Below are 23,830 nucleotides of genomic sequence, written 5' to 3'. Positions count from 1 at the left end.
GTGGGAAAAGCTTGGCACATGATTTCATCTGGCACAGCGTGTAAATGCATAAGAGCTTAAAAAGTTTCCAGGTGATCGAGGGGATCTTTGGTCCCATCGAAGCTTTTGAACGAGGGCATCTTGAACTTGCTAGGTAGTGGACATTTCATAACGGCGGGGCTGAAAGGCAGGTTGGTCCTTTGTACCAGGTCATCTACAGCGGCAGGACCTTTCCCTTTCATAGCCTGCATTACATCTTCCATTTTCCCCTTTAGATCCTTGATCTGCAAGTCGAGATGGGTAACTTTCTTTGTCTTTTCCTTAAGATAGAAGGCTATGCTTTCAGGAGGTCGGGAACTCCGTGGGAGAGATGGGTGAACCACCTCTCTATGTCGGGTTCCCACCTGGCTTTGTTCCACTTCAGTCTCATTTTGGGGGGGATGATTATCCTTCTCTTCAAGATTCCCATTACCTCCGTTTGGACTTGAGAGATCTTGTCCTGGAAAGTTTTGTTGAACCGGTGGAACAAGGTGTTGCATGAGCGTTGCATTTTGCTGGATCAACTGGTTCATACCCTGACTCAGAATTTGAACCTGCAGTTCCAACGCTGCAAGCCGTGCCTGGTCGTTTGGGACGTCCAGGTTTTCACCCGACTTTACCCTTGGACCAGATCCCTGCGACGGTGTTCCTTTGATAACCATACCGGACTGCAAACGTAAATACCCAACGAGTAATTAATTGATTCAAGGGAATCGTCGTTCCCACAGACGGCGCCAACTGTTGAGGTTGAAATTCGCACAGTCCGATACGATACCGTTTTTCTGCAAGGAAGAGAGGAGAAGATCGATGAACCTTGACGGCACCGGTGTGGTGCCTGCTAAGAGCTCTCCGAAGATCAAGTTTTTACGTCGTACCTTCTTTAATGGCTTGGTGCCCTATTTATGGCTGTCGATTGGAATCAAAATCGTTCCGCCGATGTCGATGGTTGATCTTATCTTCCGCTTGTGCGAAATCATAGGAGATTTGTTGCCAGATTTGTCGGGATATGATTTAATCCTTTTGACCTCCTCCAGTTATAATAGGATTATTCTTACCTATTGAACCACGTCAAATTTCATTATCCTTGATAATGAAATGTAATCAATCTTATCGAGGATAGAATAGGTTTATATTTTTCCCTATCATGTGTAATATTCATTAGTTGTGTACTGATTTATACAAGATCAATTCAATTTTAAATCATCGAATTATTCCAACATAATATATTTATGTATGTTTATAAATTCTGCATTTATAGAGAGATTAAAGGAAAAAAAAAAAAAAAAAAAGACTTAGAGAAAAGTTTTAATTTTTGGTGGATTTGAGTTTAAAGAGAGATCAATAAATATATTTTGTTTTTTGATTTTATTTTTTTCAAGAAAGCCATAAAGTTTTAAAATAAAATAGGATAATTTATATATATATATATAGATAAACGAGTAGTTAAATATAATGTATAGTATTCATAAAGTTGATTTTTTTTTTTTAAATAACACAGGAAAATTTATATATATATATATATATATAGAGAGAGAGAGAGAGAGAGAGAGAGAGAGAGAGGAAGATAAATAGCATAACAAATTGATAGATAAACCAAACAATTGGAGTCCCAGGTTATTACAATGACGCAATGGATGCATCATCAATTAACAACCTAAACCCATCATCAATTAACAACCTAAACATTGATTTTTAATAAAATTAACTAAAAATTTTAAAAATACAATCGAAATAAAACAATACGACTGTATTAGAGAGAGATATATATATTTTTTTATGTCTATCAAGTCCAAACGAAGGGGCTTTTTAAAAGGAAAATAAAAGTTATAACACTTTTTTTATTTTTTTTTATCTACATTTACTTCCAGGATACATAAAATTCATAAAACGCATTGACAAATTATCCGAAACTTTAATCAAGAAACTATTCTTTTGAGTGCGTAGAACAATGGAAGACACAGACAATAGAATGTCCAAGTGTATATATAACCAATACAAAAATGCAAAATTATATAATGATAATTAATTTCACCAAAAGAAAAAAAAAATGCAAATTGACAGTAACGCATACTTATAACTCAAGTAAATTGTAACCTGGTCTTGGGAAGTAAATTGAGAGATCAACGATTATGTGTGTGGACTTCCCAATACCCCAAATCAATCTCTGGTCTTGCAAAAAGATTTTGAGAGTGAGTTTTGTTTGTTTATTTAATTATTTAAGTAGTATTTATTTTTATCAGTGTAAGAATTAGAAGCTAATTAGGATTAGAATTTGTCAATATGAGTCTCGTACTTGAGTTTATTTGTTTATTTGTTTATTTATATATATAATATATTATTTTATGGGTTAAGTGTAAAAAACTCTATACTATCGATATAGTACAAAAAAAAATTTGTGTGATATAAAACACCATTTTACTTTTAATTTGGTGCATACCGGTCTACATAAAAAGATTATAATACTCTCTTATCAGTAAAATGAAATAATATTAAAAAAATAAAGTGAGGTAAAATTACCGTTTTAGAAAAGAACACATGTCTTTCAAACTTGATTGGTTAGGTGGCCCAATAAAAAAATAAAAATAAAAAAACATGTGTACAAAAATTTATGTAATATTAAAAAAATTGGAGAAGACCCGTTGTTAAATGCGTGAAACCCAACTAATAAAACAAGGCAGAATAGGAAGAGAAAGGGATAAATTAGGATTTTTTTAATTTACATTTTTTAAATTCTATGAACTGAAATGCATATTTTAAAAAAATAGGAACTATTTGTACACAAATTTTATATTACAAAAGGATTTTCTGCACTTAACCTTTATTTTATTTTTATTATTATTATTAATAACGCACCCCATACTACTAGCCACTAGGGGCTACCTGTGAACTCAGGTGGTGAACCCGGTCACCTTCATGCAGTCAGTCCTTTATTATGCAACCCTCTATAGACTTTACTTTACCTTTCGAACCAAAATATCCTCCTTTTTTTTTATTATTATTTCTTCACAACATTTTTTTTTTAACTACTAATTTTCACTATGTTTTGTAGTGTTTCATATATATATATATATATTTCTTCATATGCAATTTGAACACTTTGATTATGGCCGCATTCCCTTAGATGGGATTAATATGAAAAAACCTATTCAGAAGACATTGTAATTGTCCACTTGAGAGAGAGAAAAAGAGGACATTCATAACTCCAAATTAAAGAAAAAGTAGTTTTTCAAAAGAATTCAAACAATTAAATAATAATACTAAAAATAATAAAACCATTAATAACTAGGTATGCCGGAAGATTTTATGGGATTCAAGTATGGATTGGCGTAGAGTATCACAATTTTGCTATCAACTAAATGCAAACATATTTGAGTTCTCTGTGGATCAATTTCTGGAGTACTAAATTTTACAGTATTTGAGAGTTCATTTTAAAACACTAAGCTACCCCAGGATCCTGCTAAGCACTACAAGAATGCTTCCAGCGATGATGGTTTCTTTGGCCAATTCCTCGACTAATAGACGAGTAGTTTTCTGAAACAATTTATCAACTATTTCCTCTCCGAAATGGTGTGAGATCAATGATTCTGTGTAGAACCTCATACTATTGGCAAACTTTTCCCCCTGACTCCATGTATCCTTTTCTTGTTTGTCCCCTATTTCAAATGAAAAAGTCTCCAAATGCTCGATTGCAAATGATCCCTCCTTCTCCACTATATCTTGCACCTCCTCTGGTGATGGTAAATAGTATGCTAGATTGAAGGAATCTAATTTCCCTTCCTCAACCAATCCCTGTTGGTAGAAATAAAAAATAAAATAAAAAATTGTTTTGTTTTTTCAGAAATTTGAAACAGAAAACTGAATGGTGTAAGATGTGTTGTGATGGTTTTTTTTTTCTTCAGTTCCAATCCACGAAGAAAGTGAGAACTCTGCAATTTTACCTCTGAAACCAGTTCCGCAATGGCCTCAGCGAAGAGCTCCCATTGCCAGCAGCAGTCCTTACTTGTGGGATCTGCAGAACCGCGAATTGTGAAGAAAATACAACCATCAGGAACCAACTCCTCCGAGCGAGACTTGAGAAACAAGGTGAAATCTTCTTGGAACTGAGTAAGGTAAGCTTCTCTTACAACAGGAGGACTTGTCGTGGATATGTATACCTTCCCCTTGTTTAATGGCAAGCCTTCATTGCTTGTGAGTCCTTTGGGCACCTTTTCATTTCCATTGAAGTAGTTAGTTTAGTCCTATTACATTTAAAGTAAATACTATATACAAAAAATGGTTCATGTAATTTTCCCCTGTTTTGGCCTCATATTGAGGTTGTAACATGTAAATGATAAATACCAATATAGAAGGTTAAATGTAACTTAAACTTGGACAGGTCTTTGCTTCTCATTTCTAACCTAATAGGCTACGAATGATACATAAATCGAAATCATCACATTTCTCCAATTTACTACTTGTGACAAGTGATTTATTGCAAAGCTATGGCATGCATAAACAATATCCTTGCGTAAAATTCAAATTCCTGAAGTATAGATATGTGTCTGTATATCTATTTAACATAAATGTGTGTGTGTATATACCTGAGAAAGAAAGTGGAGACTGCAAGAGGAATGAACAAAATGTAAGGTGTTTCGAGGAAAAAGCCGGCCATGGAAAGAACCAGGAACTCCAGCAGCATAGAATGATTCACCCTGTGTTTGGTCACAGAATCCAGACAATCCCTTAAACAGAGAATTAAAGTCATTACCAGGAAGATCATTCAAGTAAAACTGAATTTCCGGCGTTTGGCAATTCAATTCCTTGCATTTCTTTTCCACAGTTTCTTTTACTGTCTGGATCACAGAGAATGTGTTAGGACCAGTAGAACAACCCAAATCGACCACGTTGAGAAGCTTGTGTAGGTGGAATCCTTTTGAGATCAGAGATTGAACTGAATTCTCTAATATGGGTTTGGTTATGGAAGACCTTTTTTGCTGCACGGAGCAACTTTGGTTATGTTAATTAATTGGGCTAAAGCTTCATTTTATTCATGGAAAATAAAATAGAGTGTAGAGGATTGCAAAAATATACCTGAAATTTAGAGTTTTGAGAATAGCTACTTTCTCCTCCTCCTCTGTTCATGTCAAGTGCTTGCTTCTTTTCCATGGTCCCCCTCCTTGCTGTAAATTTGGTGCTCATAATTTTCATTGATCAGCAGTTTTATAAGTAGTTGGTTTGCTTCACTTTCAAGATTGAATTTGCTACTTACTCTCTTGACTTTTGTGGGTTCATTGTCACTTTAAGATGTGGTTGCAAGGAATTTGACACTTACTCTCTTGACTTTTGTGGGTTCTTTGTCACTTTAAGATGGGGTTGCAAGGAATTTGACACTTACTATCTTGACTTTTTGGTTTCATTCGTAAGCAAAATAATAGTCCAACAATAGTTAAATATATTAATTAAAATGTTTTTAAATTTGGATTAGACGGTTGATATCTTCCATTTGAATATATCTAGAAGGTCAGAAGTTCAATAGTATCATATTCAAGTTATTATTTGTATTTTGTTCACAATTTGATAGCCCTATGATACACACTAATATGAGAAGTTATCCCATACTGTCGCAAAGATAGGATGATCCACGACGACATAGTTTGAATAATTTGTCTTTTCAAAATCTAATTAGGTATATAGAATGGTACATGTATAGAATTCTCTAGAGTTATGTTTACAACTTATAAGTAATCTAGATATTCATTCTGGTTTGAACCATTCAATTTACTTTTTTAATCATTTTTCTCTGTAGTATTATAGAATTCAATTTTAAACTGTTTTGATCGATTAGATTTGAGACACTTGTACATATAATAGCCAATCATGGTTAGTCCTCATGCTTATAACTAGGTAGCAACCTCTTTGCTCGAGACCATTTAAGAAATGCTATAAAACATTTTTCAAATAGTATCCATCATTCCTATTTTTCATTTAATATATATCGGTAACAAGTTAGACATTCGGTCAATGTTGGAGATATCAAGTGCGAAAATGGATGACAAAATAAAATCAATTATGTGAAATGAAATGCGCAGAAAATGTTTGTAGTATATTGGAGTGCCATATAGAGGGAGAAATTCTTTTGTCGTAGCTTACTATTTTCACTAGTCATTCACCGCAAAAACATCTTGTAATCGTTAAATCCCTAAATCATGTTGATGTTTTATATATTGTTTTGAATACAACAAAATAATAATAATAATAATAATAATTAATTAATGAAGAATCATTTCATCATCCTCCTCCACTACCACCCCCACCACCTCTTCCAGATCAACAGCATCATCTTCATAATGACAAACTCATCTACCACAAACCAAAGCACCAACATATTTCCTCAAACCAGTTGCAACAAGATCACCAACACCAACAACAATATCATTTTCATAATCACAAGATCATCCCCCCAAACCAAAGCAACAACATACCTCCTCAAACCAGTTCCCTCAACATCACAGACCACATCAATACTAATCTCATTCCTAACCACCTGAAACCACCATTTACCCCTCTACATAGACCAAGACACTCATCAACAGCACCAAAACAGAATGAGGCATTAAAACCACCACTCCAAAATCACATCCCACATAAATTTACCCCCTCTAAACCATCCACCTCAACCTTGCTTACCCATGTTTACCCACCTCCACTCCCACCATTCCTCAATGGACAATGTTTTCCTTCACCATCTATCAAACCGGTATGAGTTCCAAGCATTACTAACCATATTACAATCACCACAAAGAAGCAGATACCACTACAGACAGAGAAAAACCCACCAAACAAGAGTTCATCCTCCACTTCACCAAACAAGAGGCTATCCTCCACTTCATCAGCACCTCAATATCCAAAGAACTTCAACCCCCTCTTATATGATTCCCCAGGCCATCAGATTGAACATCTCACAGAGCAGCTACAATGGTTAGATGACAATCTGGGCAAATCAATGGACATGTTCAAAGAAAAGAACAAGATCATCTCAGAGTTAAGGAAGGAGCTTGCTCAACTGAAGTCCCTTATTCCAGTTAACAACATTCACGCCCAACAAACACCTACAGGTCACCACCAGCAGAGATGAGCATACAACTGAGGCAGGATCAGGTTCAAATTTAAATTTGAATTTGAATAATACGTCAATGGTCAATCCTACTTTGCAGGTTCCTATTGACACATCAGGCACACACAAAAACAAAAAGCCATCCCCCACTCTAACCACCTAGACACAATCCATCTATTTCCTTCTAGTTATCAACATAACTCCCCCACCCTAGCAAACCCATTACCCCTATCAAACCTAGTACATCACATCACAAATACACAGCCAAATCTAGTACCACCACCAACAATTACCCATCATACAAAGACATGGTCTGAAATGGTCAACAAAAGTAGCAAAAACAAGATTAGCTTCAACTTCTTTCCCCTACCTCCAGGGTCTTCGAACTTCATTGACCTACCAAAGGAAGTTGCTGAAGAATGCTTTCAATTCTGGGCCACTACTCACCTAGTGGGGATCTCCACACACAAGAGAGTTGCATTTAAGGTCATATAATCAGCTGCAACAAAGTTATGGAGGAATCTTGGTCTTACAGATACTATCTTGGGTGAGAACAACACTTATTTTTTCATATTCAGTTCAAGTACAGAAACAGAAACTGTTCTATCCAACGGATTATGGTCAATTGCAGGACACACTTTTTTTTCTAATGAAATGGAATCATCATAACCAACCCCACTCAAATTAGCATGCTTGCATCCCTACTTGGATAAAGTTCCACGACATCCCCTTTCAATTCTGGATTGCTAAAGGACTTAGTTATATTGCCAACTATGTGGGAGAACCTCTCTATGCAGACCAAGCGACAGAAAATATAAGAATAGAGGATAACAACTTTGAGCAGGTCAGAACTGAGTACCAGTGGCTACCAAAGTTTTGTACCAAATCTGAACCACACTGAAATGTCATGCCCTCTCAACTTCATCGACACTCCAAATCACAAGGGCAAAGGCACTCTCATTGCTGCTGACATCAATGGTCAACCTCAAAAGGGCAACAGCCCTGCAATGTATCCAATAAGCACTGAATGGGTAACTATAAGGAAGAAGAAGAAGAAGAAGAAGAAAGCTGGTACAGCCAAATCAGTATCCACATCATTACCATAGAACCAATCGAATGGCAATCAATTCTCTCTATTATCACAAATGAATCATGATTCTACTCCACCCATTAATCCCATCACCATTAGCCCAACATCCTCTCCCACTCAACAATGCAACCACTCATCACCACAATCTAGATCACACACACCTATCCATTCCCATCTCTGTAGCAAAAAACTAAATTTCACACTTGCCAGCCCCTTATCCCCCAAAACTCTACCACTACTTGTATTAACCATACCAATTACAACAGTTACACCAACCACATTCCCCCAATACAGGAAATAAACAAGAAAATACAGCTTAGACGGCATTACCACAACAAACCAAAATCATGTGCTCTCTTCCTTAAGTGATCCAGAAAGCATTGAACCACCTGTAATTATCAACCAAGGAAATATGGCACACAGAAGAATGAAGAAGGTCACAGGGAAAATGTCTTGCAGGAGCAGCTCAGTTTTGATGGCTGAAGGTCCCTTAACTAACCACAGGCATCTTGGAGGTTCATTAAATCCTCTATTTAAATGATCAATTTTGTCACATGTAACATTAAAGGGTTAAACCAACCCTCTAAACAGTCATAGATTAAGAGGATAATCTCTGAGAAAAGACTGGACCTAATCTCTATTGTGGAGACCAAAGTGTCTCACAACAATGTGATTTCCATCCATAGGTCATTGGCACCAGACTGGTCCATTGTCCATAATTAGAACTTCTCACAATTGGGAAGAATTTGGGTAATGTGGAACCCAATTCTTATTGATCTTACAATCATTGTTACCACTAGGTAGGCAATTCACTGTAGTATTTCCATTATTGGTCACAACATCAACTTTTTCACTTCATTCATTATGTTGCAAATGATATAAATGAAAGAAAGTTCCTCTAGGAGGACATTACCCATCATGCAGGTCTCTTTTGCCACTCTCCATGGTTACTTATGGGGACTTTAATGTCATCCTAAATGCTGGAGAGACACATGGTGGATCAACGAGATGGTGCCCAGTAATGACAGATTTCAAGGATTGTTTACAGCAAGCTGAGCTTGAAGACCTCAAATTCAGTGGAATCCTCTACACCTGGAGCAACAAAAGTGAATGAGCTGCATGCATCACCAAGAAATTGGATTGAGCACTGGTCAACCACGTGTGGTCCTTAACCTTTCCATAGTCAGATTGTATCTTCTTAACACCAGGTACATCAGATCACAGCCCAATATTGGTAAATCTAGACTTCAAACTACCAAACAGGTGTATTCCCTTCAGGTTTTTCAATGCTTGGAGTGCACATCCTCAGTTCCCCACCTCTGTACATGAAGTTTGGTGCACTTTCATCAGGGGTACTGCAATGTTCCAAGTAGTTCAAAAGCTCAAACTCTTGAAGCAAACTCTAAAGGTTAACTGTATAAAGAAGTACTCTGATGTTGATTCCAAATTACAAGCCGTGAAAATGGAAATAGATTTTATCCAATTGGATCTTGATTACTCACCATTTGTCGTTGACCTAAGACAGTTGGAGAAAGGCATTATCAAGGAGTACCTTAGGTTGGCCAAAATCCAGGAAGACATGCTAAAACAGAAATCAAGAATGACCTAGTTGAAATTGGGTGATTGCAACTCATCATTTTAATTTTCACAAATCCTTTTCATCTAGAAATAACAAGAAGAAGATATTTTCCCTTACCTGTGATGATGGTATATTATTGAGGATATGGAGTTGATTAAGCAAGAAGTGGCCTCACATGTTCAAAGATTACTTGGATGGTCACCACCTGCAACACATTCTCTATCTAGTCTTCAACCATTCATCACTAAGTAAGTCCCTCTTCACCTGCACAATTACTTGGAGGAAATCCCTTCAAACCTGGACATTCAAAGATGTATGTTCAACCTCAACAGTGACAAAGCATTAGGCCCAGATGGTTTTAATGCCTTTTTCTTCCAAAAAGCATGGGGTATTGTTGGTAGACCTGTCCCTAATGCCATGTTTAAGTTCTTTAGAAATGGGAAACTACTTTCAGAAACTAACAACACATATATATCCCTGGTACCTAAATGTCAGAATCCATCAACCATACATGATTACAGGCCAATATTGTTGCAACATAGTCTATAAGTGCATTGCAAAGCTACTGGCATAAGAGTTACAAACCTCACTCCCGCACATCATTGACTCATCTCAATTAGTTTTTATCCAAGGGAGAAAGATTACTAATCCTATCCTTCTGTCCGTGAGTTATTAAGGGGGTATCACAAGAATTCTACTACAGCAAAATGTGCCATCAAAATTGACCTGAGGAAGGCATTTGATTCAGTAAAATGGGACTTCATCACTTCATGTCTTACACTCCTCAACTTTCCCCTTAAATTCATCTCACTGGTGCAGGCTTGCATCTCATTAGCATCTTTTACCATAGCACTGAATAGTGAGTTTCAGGGCTTCTTCAAGGGCAAAGGAGGGTTGAGATAAGGTGACCCTATCTCACCTTTTTTTTTTTTTTTTGTGGTAATGGATGAATTGTCTTCAATTATCAACAACTTTGTAGGAAGAGCTCATACTTTCAAGTATCATTGGAGGTGTGGAGAACTCATAATAACTCATTTTTTGTGATACTCCTTGATTCTAGAACCACGGGTGATCAAGTCCGAGCACAGATCCGAGGGATACCAAAACAATTAGGTAATTAACAAACATGGAATACAAAATGAATTAAGAATAAAGAATAAAGCTGAAAGAATACTAATTAATAAATCATCATTAATTAATCTAATAATAAAACTCTAATAACAAAATCATCTGATACCAGTAATTAATTAAAATTACAACTTGAAAATCCATCATGTAGACCCCTAATCCAAAATCCAACTGAAATAAAATAATATTTGACTAAAAAAATAATAAGGAAATCCTACGTTAAGACGGATGAGTGAATAAATCGTCTCTGCTCAGCACGAACAATCCCTAAGCCTGGAACTGACGAACACTTGAAAAATAATGGTGGGTCAAGCTTACAAACAAGTTCCAATCTACTATATCCCAAACAGAGACTCAAAACTCATATACATCCTAGTCAATCCAATAATAACTATATAGTCAGTATATATATAGATACATACTAAATGAACCTCATTAGACTATAGGCTTGTCTCAACCTGAATAGTAAGTAACATGCAAAACGCACATATAGTGGGTATGAGTACCTAAACCTACCAGGGTATACAACTACATTATATCTAGGTACACATCCCTGGCAATATACGCACCCTAACCATGATCTTAAGACTCAAGCTCATATCATGGCATATAACTATTTATATATGATCTGTCCTATTCAAACATAAAATAAATATCCGATATGTCACACAACTGATTCAGTTGACCCGCATAAAAATATGTAGGATTTAACATTTTAGTTAATTCATTCCGTTATACATAAATAGGTAGGACTTAACGTTTTTAGTTAATCCGTCCCTAATATGCCACCATCCCATACTGGTGCATATAATGCATACAATCCATAAATGATGTTACAGTTATAATATCACATCAAATAAACCCATACATAGTATGATATAAATCATACATATATTCATTTGCATTTAATTGAACAAAACATAACAATTCTAAGTAGCATGCATTGAATTCATCTCATAAAAATTAATATGCATCTCAAATATATGATATAAATCATACATATATTCATTTGCATTTAATTGAACAAAACATAACAATTCTAAGTAGCATGCATTGAATTCATCTCATAAAAATTAATATGCATCTCAAATAATTGTACTAGTCCACAATCTGATCAAATTTATTTAAAACCAAATAATTGATTAAAATAATTTAATCCAACCATATTTAATTAATTTAACCTTTTAAATTAATTAAATGTTATACTTAACGTGTGTACTTAAATCATGTTTTTAAAATCCTCCATAATCTAATTTAACAATTTAAAAATCATTAAAACAGATTAAACAATACAGATACACACACAATATACAAAACACATTACATAAACTATATATACTGTAATTTTAGAGTTTATCATGCAAATAGGTTCAATTAATTAAATTAAATATCCTAGAATTAATCTAAGCTTGTATAGAATATGAATAAAATGGGAAGAGAAGAAAAGAACTTGCCTTAAGAATTTTGATAAAAACCCTAACCTCCTTCTTCCTATTTTTCTTCCTTTTTCTTTCTTCTTCCGCTCTCTAAAAAAATATACTACGTGATTTATTTTCTAATTCCCTTTTTTTCAGACCTATAATTATATATTTATAGGCTAAATAAAATAACCCTAATCATTTTTCTAATCCAAGTCAACTTAATAAAGAAAATAATAAAATTAAAATATTAAAAAGGTAACTAAAAATATGTTAAGTATATAATCTATGTATATCCTTATTATACAAATATAAAAATGTATACATCCGATTATTAATACTAAGTTACAATAATATTAATTAATTAATTACTTTCCTTTTATATATATATATATATATATATATATATATATATATATATATATATAAAACTATTCATGGGTAACTAAAAATATGTTACGTATATAATCTATGTATATCCTTATTATACAAATATAAAAATATATATATCAAATTATTAATACTAAGTTACAATAATTTTAATTAATAAATTACTTTCTTTATATATATACATATATATATATACACATATGTAAAACTATTCATGGGTAATTAAAAATATGTTACGTATATAATCTATGTATATCCTTATTATACAAATATAAAAATATATACATCAGATTATTAATACTAAGTTATAATAATATTAATTAATAAATTATTTTCTTTATATATATATATATATAAAACTATCTATGGGTAACTATCCATGCCCATTAAACCTCTTATCCAAGTAATCCATGTGACCCAATTGGTTGGTCCATTACTACTAATCATATCCATAAAATAAAAAAAAAAACAAAATAAACATTTAATTATTTAATTTACAAGTAATTACAAATAAATAAAACACATCAATTAAATCAACTAATTCAAATAACATTCAAGCACATACTTTCAATTAATCAGTTAAGTCAAATAAAAACATTTAAGCAAATAAAATACTTAATCAACCAATTCAATTAAACACGTAATCAAATAGTCAAATAATCAAGTAAATAAATAAAAATGTAATTAAAATATTTAAAATAATACCGAGACTATCATTTTAGAATTAGGGGTATTACACCTTTCATATGCTGATGATCTCCTACTTTTGTGTCATGGAGATATCACATCTGTCTCCGTTCTTAAATGTGCTTTGGATCACTTCTGCTCAATGTCTAGCCTTGAAGTCAATCTATCCAAAAGTAATGTTTTTTTCTTTGGAATCGACCAACATACACTGAGTAACATCTCTAGTTTACTTGGCATTGGTGTTAGTACTCTACCTGTAAAGTATCTTGGAGTACCATTGATATCCACAAATCTAAAGGCAACTCATTGCAGTATTTTGATTGAGAAAATTACTCATAAAGTAACCCATTGGTTATCTAGATCCTTATCATATGCAGGCAAGCTTCAACTCATCAAGGCAATCCTTGTATCAACCCAAATTTATTGGTGTAGCATCTTCATTCTCCCAAAAGTTGTTCTCAATGAGCTAAACAAAATCCTAACATCATTCCTTTGGTCAGGTCCTGAAATGAAGACCGCAGGAGCTAAAGTTAATTCGGGTAAGGTGTACAGACCTAAGGATGAGGGAGGATTGGGTATCCCTAACTTAGAAATTTCAATCAAAGCTGGAATTCTAAGATTTATTTGGGACCTACACAATGAAGATAATAACAGACTTTGGATTAGGTGGTGTAAAACCTATCTCATCAAGTCTATAAACTTTTGGACTTTCAAGACACCACAACCATGCTTATGGAGCTGGAGAAAGATTCTGCAACTGAGACTCCCTGCAAGACTACTCACGAAGCACAAAATTGGTAATGGAAGTGACACTTAATTCTGGTGGGATAATTGGGTACCTTGGGGTCTTTTGAGCACTAGATTTCCAAGCCAAATTATCACTGATGGTGGATTCAGTATAGACATCTCTTAGTTAAGAGCTTTATAGTGAACTCATCTTGGTCTTTCCCACATTGCATTGTCTCTTCAATCCCAGAACTCCTCACTTTGCTTCCACCATATCCATCAACAAGTGATAAATTATTATGGACAGCATCTCCTATAGGGACATACAGCCTCAAACACATATATACTCATTTAACAGGTCGGCTAACTTCAGTGTAATAGCACAATCTGGTATGGAAATTGCCAACAATCCCTTGCATGAAGTTTAACCTTTGGGTAGTTGTACAATCCAAGCTCCCTACATTGGACAACAAATCAATGGCCCATCATGAGAACATCTATGTCCTTTGCCGTGCTCAGCCAGAATCACATGAGCATTTGTTCTTCAATTGTTGTTTTTTCTCACCATTATGGAGATTCGTCAAGCAAAAAGCTCGATTTTTGTACTTCAACTACAAATTGGGATAACCTAATCCAATGGATCAGCATCCAATGGAAGAGGAATTCAGCTGCAAATCTACTTCGCAAAGTATGTTTCTTCTCAATTGTATACCATAATACATGGAAAGAGCGCAATGATAGAATTTTCAGATGAAAGAAAGCAACACAAAGAATTGTCCCTACCTGCATCTGCTCCACCATCACCTCCATACTAAGATTGGGTTGTTTTCAGGAGTGCCAAGCATTAAAAAGAATTCTTTGTGAATGGAATCTCTCACCTTCATGTTGTCGTCCTCCTCCAAGACCACCAGACTGAACCTCGCAGGCCATGCCGCCGGATCACTGCTATTGGACTCACCAGGTTGGAGCTTTTCCACCATTAACGATTAATCAACCGTTAATTGCGGTTATTGTTGCTTATGGGTTTTAAATTGTTTGCCTATTGGGCTGTGCTATTGTCCTTATTTGGGGTTGTTTTGGTCAAAGACCCACTATGTAATTTACTTTTATATTAATACAATTGCTTAAAATTCCATATAAAAAAAAAAAAAAGAAAAAAAAAAGGTTAAAGCCAAAAAAATTGAAAAACAGATGTGTTGTATTAAATTATGCTGCTAATTGAGATTTTATAAATAGTTCAAACACATAATAACTTGGATTTATAGTTTTAAATTTTAAAAGATAATTTGAATTTTAAAAAATTTCAATCAGAGTTTAGATGTTTCTAATCAATTTCAACCACTCATTTTTATCTATCCAAAATAATATATATATATATATATATATATATATATATATATATATGAGGGTAGAATTAGCTAAAATAAATTTTTTTTTTTAATTTAGAAAACCGTAATTAGGTTGCGATGTTTTGACCCGACTCATATTTGACCCGCTAAAAGCAGATATAAGTGAGTCGTAAAACACGAGTACAATTCCATACTTCAGTCACCTAACCCGCCTGCTTGCTAGGCCCAATTTTGAGCGGGAAATACTGTCACTGTCCAGAGTAACTGTTAGAACATATAGCCGTAACGCAACCAATGGATAATGAATCCTCCTCCCACTATGGGCCTCGATTGATTGAGACGATGGTCCTTTTTGTATTTTTGGTTCCGAACATCTTTGCTTCTGTTAGGGCTTAATTGCCCGGTTCAGGCCTCCTTCGGCACACCAAGGCCCACTTATAACATTTTCTTCCTCATGAACCATATAATAATAGTAATATTGGTTTACTACACAATTTTGAAGGAAGGAGCTATTGAGAGGGCCCAAAGGCCTGGAATCAACATCGCCACAGCAATTGCTATCAAAACGATCAATCAACATCACGCCAGTAAATCAAGACTCTTGTACCAATAAACATAGCGGAGAGTTGTCAATTGTTCACAAGAAATAAGGATTACTTTGGATCCACGAAAATTATTAATAATTGAATTGAATATCTTAATGCTCTTTACCATACATCATTTATTTAAATTTGTCCCTTGCAACAACTGTGATAGTGAAAACACCCCTCCCTCTAATTTAAGCATTTCTCTTAATTAAAATTGTTTTATCGAAGCCTAGCTTGTAATTCAATTATATCCCAAATGAGAAAGTAACTTCAACCTTGTCTTCGAATTGTTTCTTATTACTGCAACAAAGTTCTTTCTACACTAAGTTATTTGGAATGCAGTTATAGAGATTTTCAATTATAACAAATGTTTAAAACCATTACTAGGTAATGTGCAAGAGTTTATCGGATTCATTTATTGATTGATGTAGAGCATCGTAATCTCACTCCCAACTCAAACTGTGACAAATTTGAATTCTCTCTTGATCAATTTCTCAAGTTCCAAGTTTTATTGAAAAGTTGGATTTAAAACACTAAGCTATCCCAGGATTCTGCTAAGCACAACAATAATGCTTGTAGTGTTCATTGATTCTTTGGCCAAGTCCTCAACTACTATATGAGTAAATTTTTGAAACAATTTCTCGAGTATTTCTTCTCCGAAGTGGTATGAGAACAATGATTCTGTGAAGGACCTGATATTCTTCGCTAGCTTCTCCCCCTTAGTCCATGCATCTTTTTCTTCCTTGTCCACAAATTCAAGGGCAAACATCTCTAAACATTCAATTGCAAATGATCCCTCCTTCTCCACTATATCTTGCACCTCCTCTACTGATGGTGTATAGTATGGTACATTGAAGGAGTCTAATTTCTCTCCATCAACCAATCCCTATTCGGAAAAATAATAATAATAATAATAATAAATATAAAAGAACAAAGAGCTAGAGAGAATATAAAGTGATCACTAAACACCATTGGACAATTATCATGTTGGGAAATTTATAGTTCAACTTAGAGCTTGGATTCAGTGTCTAGAATTCTAGAGTTTTACTTTTCTAAACAGGATTCAATGGAATATTTATGCACTTAGAAAGGTAGAGCAATCTTAAGACTAGGTTTATAATTGGTAAGGAAATGAATGAGGATATATATAAGATCAGTATGAAGCCCAAGCCTTAAGTAGGAAAGATGAATAATGTGAGAATTTGGCAATTGTACCTGTGAAACCATATCGGCAATGGCCTCAGCTAAGAGCTCCCATTGCCAGCAGCTCTCCTTATCCAAGGGATCTGCAGATTGTCGACCGTGAAGTATCAAGACCATACAACCATCAGGAACCATCTCCTCGGAGCGAGACTTGAGAAACATGGTGAAATCTTCTTGAAATTGAGTTAGGTAAGCTTCTCTCACAACCGGTGGACTTGTTGTGGATATGTACATCTTACCCTTGTTTAATGGCAAGCCTTCATTGCTAGTGAGTCCTTTGGGTACCTTGTCATTCACCAGTTTCCATTGAAGTGATTAGTTTTGGCTTATAACGTTAATAAAGTAGATACTATGTACAGTCTGGCTCATCATCTAATTACTTTTCCTGTTTTGTTCTCATATTCAGGCTGTCCTTGGAAAAAAAATACTAATACAGATATGGCATGTTAAATTTATTTTCTTTCCTTCTCATTTCGTACTCTAATATGCTTTGAATGATGTACAATGAATCAAAATCATCAACATCTCTCCATTTGCTTGATTTTTGAATGAAATCCCACATCCAATTTCCCAATCCCACGGCAAAATGGATCTTTTTTTGGGAATTGTACATCAAAAAGGTCAAATACAAGAGGGCATGATGACAGACAGAATTGGTGATTAGAGTGATCTACTGTGGTTGCTATAGGAACCATGAGTAGGCTAGCAATCCCATATAATAATCTAGGACCAACTACTTATGGAACATTGAATTCATCACATACACATTTAAAATATGTATAGATATATTAGGAATTTAATATTAATATAATTGGTTGAGTGTGTATGTACCTGAGAAAGCCAGTGGGCACTGTAAGAGGAATGAGCAAAATGTAAGGTGTTCCGAGGGAAAAGCCGGCCATGGAAAGAACCAGGAACTCCCACCGCGTAGAAAGACGCACCCTGTGTTTGGTCACAGAATATAGACAATCCCTTAAACAGAGAATTGAAGTCATTACCAGGAAGATCATTCAAGTAAAACAGAAGTTCCGGTGTTTGGCAATTCAATTCCTTACATTCCTTTTCCACCGTCTCTTTTACTGTCTTCATCACAGAGAATGTGTTTGGACCAGCAGAACAACCCAAATCCGCCACATTGAGAGGCTTGCTTGGGTGGAATTTTTTTGAAAACAGAGAGTGAACTGAATTTTCTATTATGGGTTTGGTTATGGAAGCAACTTTTTGCTGCACAGAACAATTTTGGTTATGTTGATTGGGCTAAAACTTCAATTTTTAATGGGAAATTGAACTTAGAAAAAAAAAATGGAAAATTGAACCAAAAAAATAAATAAATAAATAAAGTGTAGAGTTGCAAAAATGTACCGTGAATTTGGAGTTTTTAGCATAGCTGCTTTCTCCTTCTCCTCTGTTCATGTAAAGAGCTTCCTTCACATCCATGGTCTTGTTTTAAGTCTTTTTTGGAAAGGTATCTTCTTGTTTAAGTTGGGTGCTCACAGTTTTCATCGTTTAGCTGTTTTGTAAACAGTTTGTTTGCTTCAATTATTATTTTTTATTTTTTATTTTTTATTTTTTTGACGCTACAATAATTTTGTTTGCTTCACTTTGAAGATGTGGTGGTGAAGAATTTGGTCCACTCACTATCTTGACTTTTGTAAGTTCAAAAGATGTGGTTGTGCCTTTTGCCACGACAGAATCGTGCGACACACCCTGTCCCAATCACCAACTCTTTTTCGAAAGATTTCCATGTTTTACATCACCAATACAGTCACTTGTTCAATGTATTATACTTTTCGAAAGGACAATGTCATTGTACTGAGGTAAAAATCCCAGACTTTAAAAATATTTATATATTACAATTTTTATGTGATTGTCATTGTACGTGTTATTTTAAAATTTAAATATATTAATATAGTTGTTAATAAAAATTAAAATATTATTATTTTTTCTCTCCATCCAAAGAAAGTAATAACGTATCCTCCCTCCATATCCTCTCTCCCTCCATATCCTCTCGTCAAAGGTCGTAAAACATAATCAAGAATATGCAATGACCCTTACAGATTAAATGAGTGTTTAATATTTATTATCACGTTTTCTTGTTCCTCATGTTTCTTTCTTATTTTTTATTTAATGATTTTTCAGATGATTCAAAAGAAATTTTTTTTGTAGGACTCTCTCACTAGAAAAAGAATTTTGTAAAGATATATATGACTTTAATTCCCAATTATCCACATCCTTGGCACGTAGATTATGCATTCTGGGATTTTCCAAGTTCATTTAATCATTTAATAGTTGATTAAAAATAGATTTAAACAAATCTGGATGCTTAAAACCAAAAATCCAAAGTCGCAGCCCAACTAAGCAGGCTCGGTTACAATTGAGTCGGCTCGATTGCCAATCGAGTCGCCAGTTCCAACTGAATCAACTCGATTGATGCTGAAGGTCATTTTCTTCGTCGATTCAGTCTTTGTAAACCATAAAACTTCGTTGTTAAGGCCTCTAAGCTTCAACCTAAGTCTCATACGTCCATGATAAATTATTTTAGATGTTTTAACATACAAAGATTAAACTTAAAAATCAATTATGCATAAAAAATCCAAGAATCATTCAAAACAAGAATATGAAACTAAAATCATATAACCCTCTATTTTAGTCCGATTAAGCATGCATAATTTCTCAGTTTTAATTGTTTAAGTTTGCTGAAATCTCTTAAGTGAGTTAATCCGGTGCATTGTGACACATGACAAGATGTTACACATGCCAATCTAGGCTATTGGATTAATTTAATATAAGTAGAATGATTCGGTGTATTACGGTGTATGGAAAAGGGTATGTATGTGCATCTAGACTGTAGATGTGGTCTAATCAACATAAAAATAATCTGGTGTGAGCAAACTCACAATAACTGAAAGACTCCAACCAATCAGAACACGCAAGTACACATGGAGACTCTGATATGGTGAAGAAACCAAAAACTAAAAGGGTATTTTTATCTGAAAAATATAATGGATTTGGTATGTGATGAGAGAGATTTGAAAGTCATTCGCGTATTGCCAAATTAAAGTTAGTTTTTCTGTCAGTATCAAAATTATCATTTTCCAAATTGAAAACACAACAACACCATTAAATGATTATGAAACACATTTATACTATTTTTGCATCATCGATTTCATTTAATGGCGTGCACAAGTTCTGGATTATTATTTATTGTTACATCCTTAATTTAACTGTACTTGAAAATACAATAAACAAAAGTATAATGAGAGTAGCCGAACCCGGTATTAACAAATGTTTTAATAACTATTAGATTGAAATTGAAATCATATATAAATAACTTTTCTCTTCACAACATTACTAAACAGCTATCCAGATTTTTTAGTTTTGTCTTGAACAAATTCAAGATAATTAAAAGAAAAAACCTAAATATAAGTGATTGGATAACAAAATATTAATAATTGAATCTTTATATTCTTTACCATACATCATTTATTTAATTTTGTCCCTTGCAACAACTGCAATAGTTTGAAAACACCACTCCCTGTAATTTAAGCATTTCTCTTCATTAAAATTGTTTTATCGAAAGTCAAGCCTAGCTTGTAATTCAATTATAACCCAAATGAGAAAGTAACTTGAACCTTGTATTCGAATTGTTTCTTTTACTGCATCAAAGTTCTTTCTACCATTTATTTAGTACAACTAAGTTGTTATAGAGATTTTCAATTATAACAAATGTTTAAAACCATTACTAAGTAATGTGCAAGAGTGTATCTGATTCATTTATTGATTGATGTAGAGCATCGTAATCTCACTCTCAACTCAAACCGTGACAAATTTGAATTCTCTCTTGATCAATTTCTCAAAGTTCTAAGTTTTATTAAAAAGTTGGATTTAAAACACTAGCTATCCCGAGATTCTGCTAAGCACAACAATAATGCTTGTAGCGTTCATTGATTCTTTGGCCGAGTCCTCAACTACCATATGAGTCAATTTTTGAAACAATTTCTCGAGTATTTCTTCTCCGAACTGGTACGAGATCATTGATTCTGTGAAGGACCTGATATCCTTCCCTAGCTTCTCCCCCTTGGTCTCTTTTTCTTCCTTGTCCAACAAAAATTCAAGTGCAAACGTCTCTAAACGCTCAATTGCAAATGATCCCTCCTCCTCCACTATATGTTGCACCTCCTCTAGTGATGGTGCATAGTATGGTACATTGAAGGAGTCTAATTTCTCTTCAGCAACCAATCCCTGTGGAAATAAAATTTGTGTATGTTATCTTCCATTAATGAAAGGAAACTGATTCGTAGATAGGATTTCTATTCTTTTAATGTAGTGAATGGGATCCACGTTTGAACACATCCACTACATCAAAGAGAGAAAAATCCATAAATAGGTTAAAGAGTATTCGGTCTGGAATATTTATGCACTTAGAAAGGTAGTGCTATTAGGACTAATTGGTAGGAAAATGAATGAGGAAATATATAATCTGCATGAAGCCCAAGCCTCAAGTAGGAAAGATATATATATATACTGAAATTTAAAACACAAAACTTAATGGTGGAAGATGTGTTGTGATGGCTTTTCAGTCCCAATCCACAAAGAAAGTGAGAACTTGGCAACTGTACCTGTGAAATCATATCGGCAATGGCCTCAGCTAAGAGCTCCCATACCCAGCAGCTCTCCTTATCCAAGGGATCTGCAGATTGTCGACCATGAAGTATCAAGACCATACAACCATCTGGAACCATCTCCTCGGAGCGAGACTTGAGAAACATGCTGAAATCTTCTTGAAACTGAGTTCGGTAAGCTTCTCTTACAACCGGAGGACTTGTCGTGGATATGTAAATCTTACCCTTGTTTAATGGCAAGCCTTCATTGCTAGTGAGTCCTTTGGGTACCGTGTCATTCACCAGTTTCCATTAAAGTGATTAGTTTTGGCTTATAACATTAATAAAGTAGATACTATGTACAATCTGGTTCATCATCTAATTACTTTTCCTGTTTTGTTCTCATATTCAGGCTGTCCTGGAAAAAAAATAATAATAACACAGATATGCCATGTTAAATTTATTTTCTTTCCTTCTCATTTCGTACTCTAATATGCTATGAATGATGTACAATGAATCAAAATCATCATGTCTCCATTTTCTTGATTTTTTAATGAAATGCCATACAATTTCTCAATCCCGCGGCAAAATGGATTTTTTTTTGGGAATTGTACATCAAAAAGGTCAAATACAAGGAACATTGAATGCACATTATCACATACGCATTTAAAATATGTATAGATATATTAGGAATTTAGTATTAACATAATTGGTTGAGTGTGTATGTACCTGAGAAAGCCAGTGGGCACTGTAAGGTGTTCCGAGGGAAAAGCCGGCCATGGAAAGAACCAGGAACTCCCACCGCATAGCATGACGCACCCTGTGTTTGGTCACAGAATCCAGACAATCCCTTAAACAGAGAATTGAAGTCATTACCAGGAAGATCGTTCAAGTAAAACTGAAGTTCCGGTGTTTGGCAATTCAACTCCTTGCATTCCTTTTCCACCGTCTCTTTTACTGTCTTCATCACAGAGAACGTGTTTGGACCAGCAGAACAACCCAAATCGGCCACATTGAGAAGCTTGCTTGGGTGGAATCCTTTCGAAAACAGAGAGTGAACTGAATTTTCTATTATGGGTTTTGTTATGGAAGCCACTTTTTGCTGCACAGAACAATTTTGGTTATGTTAATTGGGCTAAAACTTCAATTTTGAATGGAAAATTGAACAAATAAATAAATAAATAAAGTGTATACCGTGAATTTGGAGTTTTTAGCATAGCTGTTTTCTCCTTCTCCTCTGTTCATGTAAAGTGCTTCCTTCACATCCATGGTCCTGTTGTTTAAGTTTTTTATAAAAATTATCTTCTTGTTTAGGTTGGGTGCTCATAGTTTTCATTGTCGAGCAGTTTTGTAAACTGCTTTTTTTTTTTTTTGATGTGACAAAAAGTTTGTTTGAAGATGTGGTGGTGAAGAATTTGGGTCACTCACTATCTTGACTTTTGTGTGTTCAACCTTTTGCCACGACAGAATCGTGCGACACACCCGGTCCCAATACACCAACTCTATTTCGAAAGATTTCCTTCTTTTAGTCACCAATACAATGCAAACACTTTTTTTTTCTTTTTTTTTTTCGAGAAAGTTAAGGTGTATTGATTATGTAACTGTACAAAATCCAAATAGTGCAAAAGCCCAAGACTGCCAAAACAATGGCCCAAGTCCATCAAAGTTGAACAAAGACAATGATAGTCTACAGAGCCCTAGACTAATCTTGTCTACGCCAACAATCCAAAACAGTCCGGTACCAAACAATAACAGAGAAGCAAAGCCGCTAAGCACGCTCCTTATTATTATATTATTATACGAAAGATACAATACTTAGTAATGAATGTATTATACTGAAATAAAAACATACCCGTAAAACACTACAACACTATTAAATCGATGATGATAAAACAAATTTATACTATTTTTGCATCATTGATTTCATTTAATGGCGTGCACAAATTCTGGATTATTATTTA

General features: G+C 34.4%; 2 protein-coding genes across 4 annotated transcripts; both read right to left on the bottom strand.

Annotated features, from left to right (window-relative positions):
* Positions 1-3,262: 3,262 nt before the first annotated feature.
* On the bottom strand, positions 3,263-18,788 carry LOC132312151 (probable caffeine synthase 4). 3 transcript variants are annotated; one of them, XM_059810406.1, is made up of 5 exons: positions 17,281-17,359; positions 5,089-5,177; positions 4,599-4,991; positions 3,957-4,223; positions 3,263-3,807 (listed from the first exon to the last, which is right to left on the bottom strand). In XM_059810406.1, the coding sequence occupies exons 2-5, from the start codon at positions 5,161-5,163 to the stop codon at positions 3,460-3,462; spliced, it is 1,083 nt and encodes a 360-aa protein (XP_059666389.1). In that variant the 5' UTR covers positions 5,164-5,177; positions 17,281-17,359; the 3' UTR covers positions 3,263-3,459. The 3 variants fall into 3 exon arrangements, with proteins under 3 accessions (XP_059666389.1, XP_059666388.1, XP_059666387.1); XM_059810405.1 differs by lacking the exon at positions 17,281-17,359 and adding an exon at positions 14,913-15,233; XM_059810404.1 differs by lacking the exons at positions 3,263-3,807; positions 3,957-4,223; positions 4,599-4,991; positions 5,089-5,177 and adding exons at positions 16,541-16,951; positions 18,100-18,492; positions 18,631-18,788 and having other exon boundaries at positions 17,281-17,553.
* A 2,227-nt stretch (positions 18,789-21,015) lies between these two features.
* On the bottom strand, positions 21,016-23,242 carry LOC132312150 (probable caffeine synthase 4). Its single transcript, XM_059810403.1, has 4 exons — positions 23,064-23,242; positions 22,599-22,971; positions 21,888-22,150; positions 21,016-21,510 (listed from the first exon to the last, which is right to left on the bottom strand). Exons 1-4 carry the CDS (start codon positions 23,136-23,138, stop codon positions 21,166-21,168), a joined length of 1,056 nt encoding a protein of 351 aa, XP_059666386.1. The 5' UTR covers positions 23,139-23,242; the 3' UTR covers positions 21,016-21,165.
* Positions 23,243-23,830: the final 588 nt, after the last annotated feature.

The sequence above is a fragment of the Cornus florida genome, unplaced genomic scaffold, assembly GCF_030987335.1.
Source record: "Cornus florida cultivar Cherokee Brave unplaced genomic scaffold, ASM3098733v1 CherokeeBrave_3.0.0_Hap2_Chr06, whole genome shotgun sequence".
NCBI classification, from domain to species: Eukaryota; Viridiplantae; Streptophyta; class Magnoliopsida; order Cornales; family Cornaceae; genus Cornus; species Cornus florida.
Note: the sequence above shows the minus strand (reverse complement) of the source record. Positions and strands in the feature narration are given on the sequence as shown.